Consider the following 14,923-nt stretch of genomic DNA (forward strand, 5'->3'; position numbering starts at 1 on the left):
AGAGAGTTTGCTGCACTGAAAGTAAAGGGGCTGAATAATTTTGCACGCCCAATTTTTAAGTTTTTGATTTGTTAAAAAAGTTTGAAATATCCAATAAATGTCGTTCCACTTCATGGTTGTGTCCCACTTGTTGTTGATTCTTCACAAAAAAATACAGTTTTATATCTTTATGTTTGAAGCCTGAAATGTGGCAAAAGGTTGCAAAGTTCAAGGGGGCCGAATACTTTCGCAAGGCACTGTAGTATAGATGCAGACTAAAGGAGAGCCTGGAAGAGCAGCTACTTGTTGATTGTCTTCTTGTTTGTTGTTTTCTTCCTCATAGGATGTGGACCTGTAATTGTATCCCATTAAAACGTTGGTAACAGAGACCTTGAGCTCTATTCAGTCCGTATCGTGGAAGTTCAGCCCTCAACCTCCATTGACATTTAAAGGCAATGTACCTGCGTTGGCAGAGACGCATTCACAGAAAATGCTGCATATGTGTGCGCACTCTGAAATGACCTTTCTGTAGTTTACAGACTGAAGAGGGCCACTTGCCGGTTGTCATTTGGTAGCCTGATTAACTTCAGTCAGTTATTTCTTCTGTCTAGTTTTCTTAGAGTGGATGATTGAGTGGCTTTGTGTAAAAAAACCCCCCCATGTCTTCAATCCTAACTGTCTTATTTGGTTCGGCGGTTGTGTTTGTCGTGATGTCACTACCAATACCTAGTTTCCTTGAACGTTTATTGACACACTCTATGTCCCAAATGGCTCCTTGTTCCCTATATAGGGCTCTGGTCTAAGGTAGTGTACTATATAGGGCTCTGGTCTAAAGTAGTGCACTCTATAGGGCTCTGGTCTAAGGTAGTGTACTATATAGGGCTCTGATCTAAGGTAGTGTACTATATAGGGCTCTGGTCTAAAGTAGTGCACTATATAGGGCTCTGGTCAAAAGTAGTGCACTATTTAGGGCATAGGGTGCCATTTGGGATGCATTCCCAGTGTCTCCCTTCCCTCTAGTTGTTGACGTGATTGTCCTGCTTCACGCTGGGGTATTGATCATGGTTCCACTCAGGTCCTCCTGATCCAACGACTATTAATTAAGACCGTCATCTTCAGACCTCTCATCTAGTGGCTCTGTTGTCAGACTGTTTCACTCATTTCATCTAGTGGCTCTGTTGTCTGACTGTTTCACTCATTTCATCTAGTGGCTCTGTTGTCTGACTGTTTCACTCATTTCATCTAGTGGCTCTGTTGTCAGACTGTTTCACTCATTTCATCTAGTGGCTCTGTTGTCAGACTGTTTCACTCATTTCATCTAGTGGCTCTGTTGTCAGACTGTTTCACTCATTTCATCTAGTGGCTCTGTTGTCAGACTGTTTCACTCATTTCATCTAGTGGCTCTGTTGTCAGGCTGTTTCACTCATTTCATCTAGTGGCTCTGTTGTCAGACTGTTTCACTCATTTCATCTAGTGGCTCTGTTGTCAGGCTGTTTCACTCATTTCATCTAGTGGCTCTGTTGTCAGACTGTTTCGCTCATTTCATCTAGTGGCTCTGTTGTCAGACTGTTTCACTCATTTCATCTAGTGGCTCTGTTGTCAGACTGTTTCACTAATTTCATCTAGTGGCTCTGTTGTCTGACTGTTTCACTCTTCTAGTGGCTCTGTTGTCAGACAGTTTCACTCATTTCATCTAGTGGCTCTGTTGTCTGACTGTTTCACTCATTTCATCTAGTGGCTCTGTTGTCAGACTGTTTCACTCATTTCATCTAGTGGCTCTGTTGTCTGACTGTTTCACTCTTCTAGTGGCTCTGTTGTCAGACTGTTTCACTCATTTCATCTAGTGGCTCTGTTGTCAGACTGTTTCACTCATTTCATCTAGTGGCTCTGTTGTCTGACTGTTTCACTCTTCTAGTGGCTCTGTTGTCAGACTGTTTCACTCATTTCATCTAGTGGCTCTGTTGTCAGACTGTTTCACTCATTTCATCTAGTGGCTCTGTTGTCAGACTGTTTCACTCATTTCATCTAGTGGCTCTGTTGTCAGACTGTTTCACTCATTTCATCTAGTGGCTCTGTTGTCTGACTGTTTCACTCATTTCATCTAGTGGCTCTGTTGTCTGACTGTTTCACTCATTTCATCTAGTGGCTCTGTTGTCAGACTGTTTCACTCATTTCATCTAGTGGCTCTGTTGTCTGACTGTTTCACTCTTCTAGTGGCTCTGTTGTCAGACTGTTTCACTCATTTCATCTAGTGGCTCTGTTGTCAGACTGTTTCACTCATTTCATCTAGTGGCTCTGTTGTCTGACTGTTTCACTCTTCTAGTGGCTCTGTTGTCAGACTGTTTCACTCATTTCATCTAGTGGCTCTGTTGTCAGACTGTTTCACTCATTTCATCTAGTGGCTCTGTTGTCAGACTGTTTCACTCATTTCATCTAGTGGCTCTGTTGTCAGACTGTTTCACTCATTTCATCTAGTGGCTCTGTTGTCTGACTGTTTCACTCATTTCATCTAGTGGCTCTGTTGTCTGACTGTTTCACTCATTTCATCTAGTGGCTCTGTTGTCTGACTGTTTCACTCATTTCATCTAGTGGCTCTGTTGTCTGACTGTTTCACTCATTTCATCTAGTGGCTCTGTTGTCAGACTGTTTCACTCATTTTCTGACCTCTGAAAACGGCTTGTTGTTGTCGTCGTTATGTGTCCTAAAACCATTACCTTTATAAATAGTCTGCGTCGAAGACCAGGTTACCTGGAAATTACGTTACTCATTTCCGGCACTCAGCTGCCATGGCAACACCAGTGGTCTCCAAGAGAGATAATTTTGGTTGAATAAGAGAGAATAATGTGTGGCTTTTTCACCAGCTGTTGGAAGAGAACACTGTTCCTCCTCCTTACCATGTCATGCCTTTATTATAGACGTAAAGGCTGTTCCTCCTCCTTACCATGTCATGCCTTTATTATAGACGTAAAGGCTGTTCCTCCTCCTTACCATGTCATGCCTTTATTATAGACGTAAAGGCTGTTCCTCCTCCTTACCATGTCATGCCTTTATTATAGACGTAAAGGCTGTTCCTCCTCCTTACCATGTCATGCCTTTATTATAGACGTAAAGGCTGATCCTTACCATGTCATGCCTTTATTATAGACGTAAAGGCTGTTCCTCCTCCTTACCATGTCATGCCTTTATTATAGAGGTAAAGGCTGTTCCTCCTTACCATGTCATGCCTTTATTATAGACGTAAAGGCTGTTCCTCCTCCTTACCATGTCATGCCTTTATTATAGACGTAAAGGCTGTTCCTCCTCCTTACCATGTCATGCCTTTATTATAGACGTAAAGGCTGTTCCTCCTCCTTACCATGTCATGCCTTTATTATAGACGTAAAGGCTGTTCCTCCTCCTTACCATGTCATGTCTTTATTATAGACGTAAAGGCTGTTCCTCCTTACCATGTCATGCCTTTATTATAGACGTAAAGGCTGTTCCTCCTCCTTACCATGTCATGCCTTTATTATAGACGTAAAGGCTGTTCCTCCTCCTTACCACGTCATGCCTTTATTATAGACGTAAAGGCTGTTCCTCCTCCTTACCATGTCATGCCTTTATTATAGACGTAAAGGCTGTTCCTCCTCCTTACCACGTCATGCCTTTATTATAGACGTAAAGGCTGTTCCTCCTTATAGACCAAAAGGCTGTTCCTCCTCCTTACCATGTCATGCCTTTATTATAGACGTAAAGGCTGTTCCTCCTCCTTACCATGTCATGCCTTTATTATAGATGTAAAGGCTGTTCCTCCTCCTTACCATGTCATGCCTTTATTATAGACGTAAAGGCTGTTCCTCCTTATAGACCAAAAGGCTGTTCCTCCTCCTTACCATGTCATGTCTTTATTATAGAGGTAAAGGCTGTTCCTCCTCCTTACCATGTCATGCCTTTATTATAGACGTAAAGGCTGTTCCTCCTTATAGACCAAAAGGCTGTTCCTCCTCCTTACCATGTCATGCCTTTATTATAGAGGTAAAGGCTGTTCCTCCTCCTTACCATGTCATGTCTTTATTATAGACGTAAAGGCTGTTCCTCCTTATAGACCAAAAGGCTGTTCCTCCTCCTTACCATGTCATGCCTTTATTATAGACGTAAAGGCTGTTCCTCCTCCTTACCATGTCATGCCTTTATTATAGACGTAAAGGCTGTTCCTCCTCCTTACCATGTCATGCCTTTATTATAGACATAAAGGCAGTTCCTCCTTACCATGTCATGCCTTTATTATAGACGTAAAGGCTGTTCCTCCTCCTTACCACGTCATGCCTTTATTATAGACCTAAAGGCTGTTCCTCCTCCTTACCATGTCATGCCTTTATTATAGACCTAAAGGCTGTTCCTCCTCCTTACCATGTCATGCCTTTATTATAGACGTAAAGGCTGTTCCTCCTCCTTACCATGTCATGTCTTTATTATAGACGTAAAGGCTGTTCCTCCTCCTTACCATGCCATGCCTTTATTATAGACGTAAAGGCTGTTCCTCCTCCTTACCATGTCATGCCTTTATTATAGACGTAAAGGCTGTTCCTCCTCCTTACCATGTCATGCCTTTATTATAGACGTAAAGGCTGTTCCCCCTCCTTACCATGTCATGCCTTTATTATAGACGTAAAGGCTGTTCCTCCTCCTTACCATGTCATGTCTTTATTATAGACGTAAAGGCTGTTCCTCCTCCTTACCATGCCATGCCTTTATTATAGACGTAAAGGCTGTTCCTCCTCCTTACCATGTCATGCCTTTATTATAGACGTAAAGGCTGTTCCTCCTCCTTACCATGTCATGCCTTTATTATAGACGTAAAGGCTGTTCCTCCTCCTTACCACGTCATGCCTTTATTATAGACGTAAAGGCTGTTCCTCCTCCTTACCATGTCATGTCTTTATTATAGAGGTAAAGGCTGTTCCTCCTCCTTACCATGTCATGCCTTTATTATAGACGTAAAGGCTGTTCCTCCTCCTTACCATGTCATGCCTTTATTATAGACGTAAAGGCTGTTCCTCCTCCTTACCATGTCATGTCTTTATTATAGACGTAAAGGCTGTTCCTCCTCCTTACCATGTCATGCCTTTATTATAGACGTAAAGGCTGTTCCTCCTTACCATGTCATGCCTTTATTATAGACGTAAAGGCTGCTGAAGACATTAGCCGTGTTTACAGATCACTACAGTCGGTAGGAGAGAGAGAGAGATGAGGAGAGGGAGAGGACTGAGACAGGGAGAGAATAAGAGAGAGAGGGATGGTGAGAGGAGACAGTCCTTCAGTCCTCTCCTCATCTAATACTATCTGACAGACCTCCTTAGAGGGATGGTGAGAGGAGACAGTCCTTCAGTCCTCTCCTCCTCTAATACTATCTGACAGACCTCCTTAGAGGGATGGTGAGAGGAGACAGTCCTTCAGTCCTCTCCTCCTCTAATACTATCTGACAGACCTCCCTAGAGGGATGGAGCAGCCTGGTAACCACTGTACTGTAAAACACTTAATGACCACCTCTACTGTCACTGGTACAGAGGGATGGAGTCCCCTCTACTGTAAAAGGTATAGAGGGATGGAGTCCCCTCTACTGGTATAGAGGGATGGAGTCCCCTCTACTGGTATAGAGGGATGGAGTCCCCTCTACTGGTATAGAGGGATGGAGTCCCCTCTACTGGTATAGAGGGATGGAGTCCCCTCTACTGTAACTGGTATAGAGGGATGAAGTCACCTCTACTGGTATAGAGGGATGGAGTCCCCTCTACTGGTATAGAGGGATGGAGTCACCTCTACTGGTATAGAGGGATGGAGTCACCTCTACTGGTATAGAGGGATGGAGTCACCTCTACTGGTATAGAGGGATGGAGTCACCTCTACTGGTATAGAGGGATGGAGTCACCTCTACTGTCACTGGTATAGAGGGATGGAGTCACCTCTACTGTCACTGGTATAGAGGGATGGAATCCCCTCTACTGGTATAGAGGGATGGAGTCCCCTCTACTGGTATAGAGGGATGGAGTCCCCTCTACTGGTATAGAGGGATGGAGTCACCTCTACTGGTATAGAGGGATGGAGTCACCTCTACTGGTATAGAGGGATGGAGTCACCTCTACTGTCACTGGTATAGAGGGATGGAGTCCCCTCTACTGGTCTAGAGGGATGGAGTCCCCTCTACTGGTATAGAGGGATGGAGTCACCTCTACTGGTATAGAGGGATGGAGTCACCTCTACTGGTATAGAGGGATGGAGTCACCTCTAATAGGATGGTGTGTATAGACAGTATAGACAGTAGTTATATAGGGTGGTGTGTATAGACAGTAGTTATATAGGATGGTGTGTATTTACAGTATAGCCAGTAGTTATATAGGATGGTGTGTATAGACAGTAGTTATATAGGATGGTGTGTATAGACAGTAGTTATATAGGATGGTGTGTATAGACAGTATAGACAGTAGTTATATAGGATGGTGTGTATAGACAGTATAGACAGTAGTTATATAGGATGGTGTGTATAGACAGTATAGACAGTAGTTATATAGGATGGTGTGTATAGACAGTAGTTATATAGGATGGTGTGTATAGACAGTATAGACAGTAGTTATATAGGATGGTGTGTATAGACAGTATAGACAGTAGTTATATAGGATGGTGTGTATAGACAGTAGTTATATAGGATGGTGTGTATAGACAGTAGTTATATAGGACGGTGTGTATAGACAGTAGTTATATAGGATGGTGAGTATAGACAGTAGTTATATAGGATGGTGTGTATAGACAGTATAGACAGTAGTTATATAGGATGGTGTGTATAGACAGTAGTTATATAGGATGGTGTGTATAGACAGTAGTTATATAGGATGGTGTGTATAGACAGTATAGACAGTAGTTATATAGGATGGTGTGTATAGACAGTAGTTATATAGGATGGTGTGTATAGACAGTAGTTATATAGGACGGTGTGTATAGACAGTAGTTATATAGGATGGTGAGTATAGACAGTAGTTATATAGGATGGTGTGTATAGACAGTAGTTATATAGGATGGTGAGTATAGACAGTAGTTATATAGGATGGTGTGTATAGACAGTAGTTATATAGGACGGTGTGTATAGACAGTATAGACAGTAGTTATATAGGATGGTGTGTATAGACAGTATAGACAGTAGTTATATAGGACGGTGTGTATAGACAGTATAGACAGTAGTTATATAGGATGGTGTGTATAGACAGTAGTTATATAGGACGGTGTGTATAGACAGTAGTTATATAGGATGGTGTGTATAGACAGTAGTTATATAGGATGGTGTGTATAGACAGTATAGACAGTAGTTATATAGGATGGTGTGTATAGACAGTAGTTATATAGGATGGTGTGTATAGACAGTAGTTATATAGGACGGTGTGTATAGACAGTAGTTATATAGGATGGTGAGTATAGACAGTAGTTATATAGGATGGTGTGTATAGACAGTAGTTATATAGGATGGTGTGTATAGACAGTAGTTATATAGGATGGTGTGTATAGACAGTAGTTATATAGGATGGTGTGTATAGACAGCAGTTATATAGGATGGTGTGTATAGACAGTATAGACAGTAGTTATATAGGATGGTGTGTATAGACAGTAGTTATATAGGATGGTGTGTATAGGCAGTAGTTATATAGGATGGTGTGTATAGACAGTATAGACAGTAGTTATATAGGATGGTGTGTATAGACAGCAGTTATATAGGATGATGTGTATAGACAGTATAGACAGTAGTTATATAGGATGGTGTGTATAGACAGTAGTTATATAGGATGGTGTGTATAGACAGTATAGACAGTAGTTATATAGGATGGTGTGTATAGACAGTAGTTATATAGGATGGTGTGTATAGACAGTATAGGCAGTAGTTATATAGGATGGTGTGTATAGACAGTAGTTATATAGGATGGTGTGTATAGACAGTATAGACAGTAGTTATATAGGATGGTGTGTATAGACAGTAGTTATATAGGATGGTGTGTATAGGCAGTAGTTATATAGGATGGTGTGTATAGACAGTAGTTATACAGGATGGTGTGTATAGACAGTAGTTATATAGGATGGTGTGTATAGACAGCAGTTATATAGGATGGTGTGTATAGACAGTATAGACAGTAGTTATATAGGATGGTGTGTATAGACAGTATAGACAGTAGTTATATAGGATGGTGTGTATAGACAGTATAGACAGTAGTTATATAGGATGGTGTGTATAGACAGTATAGGCAGTAGTTATATAGGACGGTGTGTATAGACAGTAGTTATATAGGATGGTGTGTATAGACAGCAGTTATATAGGATGGTGTGTATAGACAGTATAGACAGTAGTTATATAGGATGGTGTGTATAGACAGTATAGACAGTAGTTATATAGGATGGTGTGTATAGACAGTATAGACAGTAGTTATATAGGATGGTGTGTATAGACAGTAGTTATATAGGATGGTGTGTATATACAGTAGTTATATAGGATGGTGTGTATAGACAGTATAGACAGTAGTTATATAGGATGGTGTGTATAGACAGTAGTTATATAGGATGGTGTGTATAGGCAGTAGTTATATAGGATGGTGTGTATAGTCAGTATAGACAGTAGTTATATAGGATGGTGTGTATAGACAGTATAGACAGTAGTTATATAGGATGGTGTGTATAGACAGTAGTTATATAGGATGGTGTGTATAGACAGTAGTTATATAGGATGGTGTGTATAGACAGTATAGACAGTAGTTATATAGGATGGTGTGTATAGACAGTAGTTATATAGGATGGTGTGTATAGACAGTATAGGCAGTAGTTATATAGGATGGTGTGTATAGACAGTAGTTATATAGGATGGTGTGTATAGACAGTATAGACAGTAGTTATATAGGATGGTGTGTATAGACAGTAGTTATATAGGATGGTGTGTATAGGCAGTAGTTATATAGGATGGTGTGTATAGACAGTAGTTATACAGGATGGTGTGTATAGACAGTAGTTATATAGGATGGTGTGTATAGACAGCAGTTATATAGGATGGTGTGTATAGACAGTATAGACAGTAGTTATATAGGATGGTGTGTATAGACAGTATAGACAGTAGTTATATAGGATGGTGTGTATAGACAGTATAGACAGTAGTTATATAGGATGGTGTGTATAGACAGTATAGGCAGTAGTTATATAGGACGGTGTGTATAGACAGTAGTTATATAGGATGGTGTGTATAGACAGCAGTTATATAGGATGGTGTGTATAGACAGTATAGACAGTAGTTATATAGGATGGTGTGTATAGACAGTATAGACAGTAGTTATATAGGATGGTGTGTATAGACAGTATAGACAGTAGTTATATAGGATGGTGTGTATAGACAGTAGTTATATAGGATGGTGTGTATATACAGTAGTTATATAGGATGGTGTGTATAGACAGTATAGACAGTAGTTATATAGGATGGTGTGTATAGACAGTAGTTATATAGGATGGTGTGTATAGGCAGTAGTTATATAGGATGGTGTGTATAGTCAGTATAGACAGTAGTTATATAGGATGGTGTGTATAGACAGTATAGACAGTAGTTATATAGGATGGTGTGTATAGACAGTAGTTATATAGGATGGTGTGTATAGACAGTAGTTATATAGGATGGTGTGTATAGACAGTAGTTATAATAGGATGGTGTGTATAGACAGTATAGACAGTAGTTATATAGGATGGTGTGTATAGACAGTAGTTATATAGGATGGTGTGTATAGACAGTAGTTATATAGGATGGTGTGTATAGGCAGTAGTTATATAGGATGGTGTGTATAGTCAGTATAGACAGTAGTTATATAGGATGGTGTGTATAGACAGTATAGACAGTAGTTATATAGGATGGTGTGTATAGACAGTAGTTATATAGGATGGTGTGTATAGACAGTAGTTATATAGGATGGTGTGTATAGACAGTAGTTATAATAGGATGGTGTGTATAGACAGTATAGACAGTAGTTATATAGGATGGTGTGTATAGACAGTAGTTATATAGGATGGTGTGTATAGGCAGTAGTTATATAGGATGGTGTGTATAGTCAGTATAGACAGTAGTTATATAGGATGGTGTGTATAGACAGTATAGACAGTAGTTATATAGGATGGTGTGTATAGACAGTAGTTATATAGGATGGTGTGTAGACAGTAGTTATATAGGATGGTGTGTATAGACAGTATAGACAGTAGTTATATAGGATGGTGTGTATAGACAGCAGTTATATAGGATGGTGTGTATAGACAGTAGTTATATAGGATGGTGTGTATAGACAGTAGTTATATAGGATGGTGTGTATAGACAGTATAGACAGTAGTTATATAGGATGGTGTGTATAGACAGTAGTTATATAGGATGGTGTGTATAGACAGTAGTTATATAGGATGGTGTGTATATACAGTAGTTATAATAGGATGGTGTGTATAGACAGTAGTTATAAAGGATGGTGTGTATAGACAGTAGTTATATAGGATGGTGTGTATAGACAGTAGTTAGTAGCCTCCAGTATTTATGCTGCAGTAGTTTATGTGTCGGGGGGCTAGGGTCAGTTTGTTATATCTGGAGTACTTCTCCTGTCCTATTCGGTGTCCTGTGTGAATCTAAGTGTGCGTTCTCTAATTCTCTCCTTCTCTCTTTCTCTCTCTCGGAGGACCTGAGCCCTAGGACCATGCCCCAGGACTACCTGACATGATGACTCCTTGCTGTCCCCAGTCCACCTGGCTGTGCTGCTGCTCCAGTTTCAACTGACCTGAGCCATAGGACCATGCCCCAGGAATACCTGACATGATGACTCCTTGCTGTCCCCAGTCCACCTGACTGTGCTGCTGCTCCAGTTTCAACTATTCTGCCTTATTATAATTCGACCATGCTGGTCATTTATGAACATTTGAACATCTTGACCATGTTTTGTTATAATCTCCACCCGGCACAGCCAGAAGAGGACTGGCCACCCCACATAGCCTGGTTCCTCTCTAGGTTTCTTCCTAGGTTTTGGCCTTTCTAGGGAGTTTTTCCTAGCCACCGTGCTTCTACACCTGCATTGCTTGCTGTTTGGGGTTTTAGGCTGGGTTTCTGTACAGCACTTTGAGATATCAGCTGATGTACGAAGGGCTATATAAATTTTTTTTTTGATTTTTTGATTTTGATTTGAGTTATATAGGATGGTGTGTATAGACAGTATAGACAGTAGTTATATAGGATGGTGTGTATAGACAGTAGTTATATAGGATGGTGTGTATAGACAGTAGTTATATAGGATGGTGTGTATAGACAGTAGTTATATAGGATGGTGTGTATAGACAGTAGTTATATAGGATGGTGTATATAGACAGTAGTTATATAGGATGGTGTGTATAGACAGTAGTTATATAGGATGGTGTGTATAGACAGTAGTTATATAGGATGGTGTGTATAGACAGTAGTTATATAGGATGGTGTGTATAGACAGTATAGACAGTAGTTATATAGGATGGTGTGTATGGACAGTAGTTATATAGGATGGTGTGTATAGACAGTATAGACAGTAGTTATATAGGATGGTGTGTATAGACAGTAGTTATATAGGATGGTGTGTATAGACAGTAGTTATATAGGATGGTGTGTATAGACAGTAGTTATAAAGGATGGTGTGTATAGACAGTAGTTATATAGGATGGTGTGTATAGACAGTAGTTATATAGGATGGTGTGTATAGACAGTATAGACAGTAGTTATATAGGATGGTGTGTATAGACAGTAGTTATATAGGATGGTGTGTATAGACAGTATAGACAGTAGTTATATAGGATGGTGTGTATAGACAGTAGTTATATAGGATGGTGTGTATAGACAGTAGTTATATAGGATGGTGTGTATAGACAGTATAGACAGTAGTTATATAGGATGGTGTGTATAGACAGTATAGACAGTAGTTCTATAGGATGGTGTGTATTGACAGTAGTTATATAGGATGGTGTGTATAGACAGTAGTTATATAGGATGGTGTGTATAGACAGTAGTTATATAGGATGGTGTGTATAGACAGTATAGACAGTAGTTATATAGGAAGGTGTGTATAGACAGTAGTTATATAGGATGGTGTGTATAGACAGTATAGACAGTAGTAATATAGGATGGTGTGTATAGACAGTATAGACAGTAGTTATATAGGATGGTGTGTATAGGCAGTAGTTATATAGGATGGTGTGTATAGACAGTAGTTATATAGGATGGTGTGTATAGACAGTAGTTATATAGGATGGTGTGTATAGACAGTAGTTATAAAGGATGGTGTGTATAGACAGTAGTTATATAGGATGGTGTGTATAGGATGGTGTGTATGGTGTTATAGTATTAGGGCTGATGGTACCAGAGGGTTACTGTATTAGGGCTGATGGTGACAGTGGGTTATAGTATTAGGGCTGATGGTAACAGAGGGTTACAGTATTTGGGCTGATGGTGACCGTGGGTTATAGTATTAGGGCTGATGGTGACCGTGGGTTATAGTATTAGGGCTGATGGTAACCGTGGGTTACAGTATTAGGGCTGATGGTAACAGAGGTTACAGTATTAGGGCTGATGGTGACCGTGGGTTACAGTATTAGGGCTGATGGTAACCGTGGGTTACAGTATTAGGGCTGATGGCAACCGTGGGTTACAGTATTAGGGCTGATGGTAACCATGGGTTACAGTATTAGGGCTGATGGTAACAGAGGGTTACAGTATTAGGGCTGATGGTAACAGAGGGTTATAGTATTAGGGCTGATGGTAACAGTGGGATACAGTATTAGGGCTGATGGTAACAGTGGGATACAGTATTAGGGCTGATGGTGACCGTGGGTTATAGTATTAGGGCTGATGGTAACCATGGGGAACAGTATTAGGGCTGATGGTAACAGTGGGATACAGTATTAGGGCTGATGGTAACAGTGGGATACAGTATTAGGGCTGATGGTAACAGTGGGATACAGTATTAGGGCTGATGGTAACCGTGGGTTACAGTATTAGGGCTGATGGTAACCGTGGGGAACAGTATTAGGGCTGATGGTAACAGTGGGATACAGTATTAGGGCTGATGGTAACAGTGGGTTACAGTATTAGGGCTGATGGTAACCATGGGTTACAGTATTAGGGCTCATGGTAACAGTGGGTTACAGTATTAGGGCTGATGGTATACGTGGGTTACAGTATTAGGGCTGATGGTATACGTGAGTTACAGTATTAGGGCTGATGGTAACCGTGGGTTACAGTATTAGGGTTGATGGTATACGTGAGTTACAGTATTAGGGCTGATGGTAACCGTGGGTTACAGTATTAGGGCTGATGGTAATCGTGGGTTACAGTATTAGGGTTGATGGTATACGTGGGTTACAGTATTAGGGCTGATGGTAACCGTGGGTTACAGTATTAGGGTTGATGGTATACGTGGGTTACAGTATTAGGGCTGATGGTAACCGTGGGATACAGTATTAGGGCTGATGGTAACCGTGGGTTACAGTATTAGGGCTGATGGTAACCGTGGGTTACAGTATTAGGGCTCATGGTAACCGTGGGATACAGTATTAGGGCTGATGGTAACCGTGGGTTACAGTATTAGGGCTCATGGTAACCGTGGGATACAGTATTAGGGCTGATGGTAACCGTGGGTTACAGTATTAGGGCTCATGGTAACCGTGTTTTACAGTATTAGGGCTGATGGTAACCGTGGGATACAGTATTAGGGTTGATGGTAACCGTGGGTTACAGTATTAGGGCTCATGGTAACCGTGGGATACAGTATTAGGGTTGAGCAGTTGCAGCAATGCTGAGCAACAGTTGAACTACTAAAGTATTTATATCTATTGTCTCTGTGCCTCTCTTAGTCACCCTAAGCCAACTGTCTTGAGTTCACAGACAGGAAAAATACGCCTATGTTGTTCTGACTGTAGTCTTCTCTTTGTCTCTTCTCTCTCTCAGTGGCTCCAGGGAGTGACCACCGTCATCACCCCCAGGGAGAGGACTCTGAAACGGGGGACAGATCCAGCTCACAGGCCCTCCGATCACAAGCAGCCACACTACTACTGGCCTTGGTGTTGACTTCACTACTGACGACACGACATGTACCTAGCTGTGACACCATCAGCCCTCTGCTGTGACCCCTCCAACACTTTCATTTCCCTGTTATCTGAGGAAAGGAAATGAAGAGGAACCGTCTGAAGTGAGAGAGGGTAAACAGAACCTCTAGACGTTCTAGAACTTGAACTGTGTCTGAGTTCTAGAAGGAGACAGGGGATGATGTCAGACAGGAAGAGGATATCAATGGAAACAGAAACCCACTGACCTGTGAGGATAAAGAAGTACACATTATAACACTGTGTTTCTAGTATGGAGACAATCATATATTTCCAGTAGGGAGAACAAGTATTTGATACACTGCCGATTTTGCAGGTTTTCCTACTTACAAAGCATGTAGAGGTCTGTAATTTTTATCATAGGTACACTATCTAAATCTAAAACAAAAATCCAGAAAATCACATTGTATGATTTTTAAGTAATTAATTTGCATTTTATTGCATGACATAAGTATTTGATCACTTACCAACCAGTAAGAATTCCGGCTCTCACAGACCTGTTAGTTTTTCTTTAAGAAGCCCTCCTGTTCTCCACTCATTACCTGTATTAACTGCACCTGTTTGAACTCGTTACCTGTATAAAAGACACTATGATAAATTACAGACCTCTACATGCTTTGTAAGTAGGAAAACCTGCAAAATCGGCAGTGTATCAAATCCTTGTTCTCCCCACTGTATCTACCTGACTATACCCGACAGTTTCACTAACAACCCAATACTGAGGAATTCAACAAGGCTACTGTCTCTGCCCTGAAATACTCCCCTCCTCTTGAAATGTTTTTGTATCATGTGAAAAAGTGAACAT

At 40.8% G+C, this 14,923-nt stretch overlaps 1 protein-coding gene across 1 annotated transcript in view; it reads left to right on the forward strand.

Annotated features, from left to right (window-relative positions):
- LOC139413994 (glypican-5-like) overlaps nucleotides 1-14,693 on the forward strand; it is a 169,608-nt gene extending 154,915 nt beyond the window's left edge. Inside the window, exon 5 of the mRNA XM_071161879.1 lies at nucleotides 13,964-14,693. Within this exon, the coding sequence (XP_071017980.1) occupies nucleotides 13,964-14,142 (179 nt within the window). The 3' untranslated portion in view covers nucleotides 14,143-14,693. The remainder of the gene's footprint in view (nucleotides 1-13,963) is intronic.
- Nucleotides 14,694-14,923: the final 230 nt, after the last annotated feature.

Source organism: Oncorhynchus clarkii, chromosome 7 (assembly GCF_045791955.1).
Source record: "Oncorhynchus clarkii lewisi isolate Uvic-CL-2024 chromosome 7, UVic_Ocla_1.0, whole genome shotgun sequence".
Classification (NCBI taxonomy): Eukaryota; Metazoa; Chordata; class Actinopteri; order Salmoniformes; family Salmonidae; genus Oncorhynchus; species Oncorhynchus clarkii.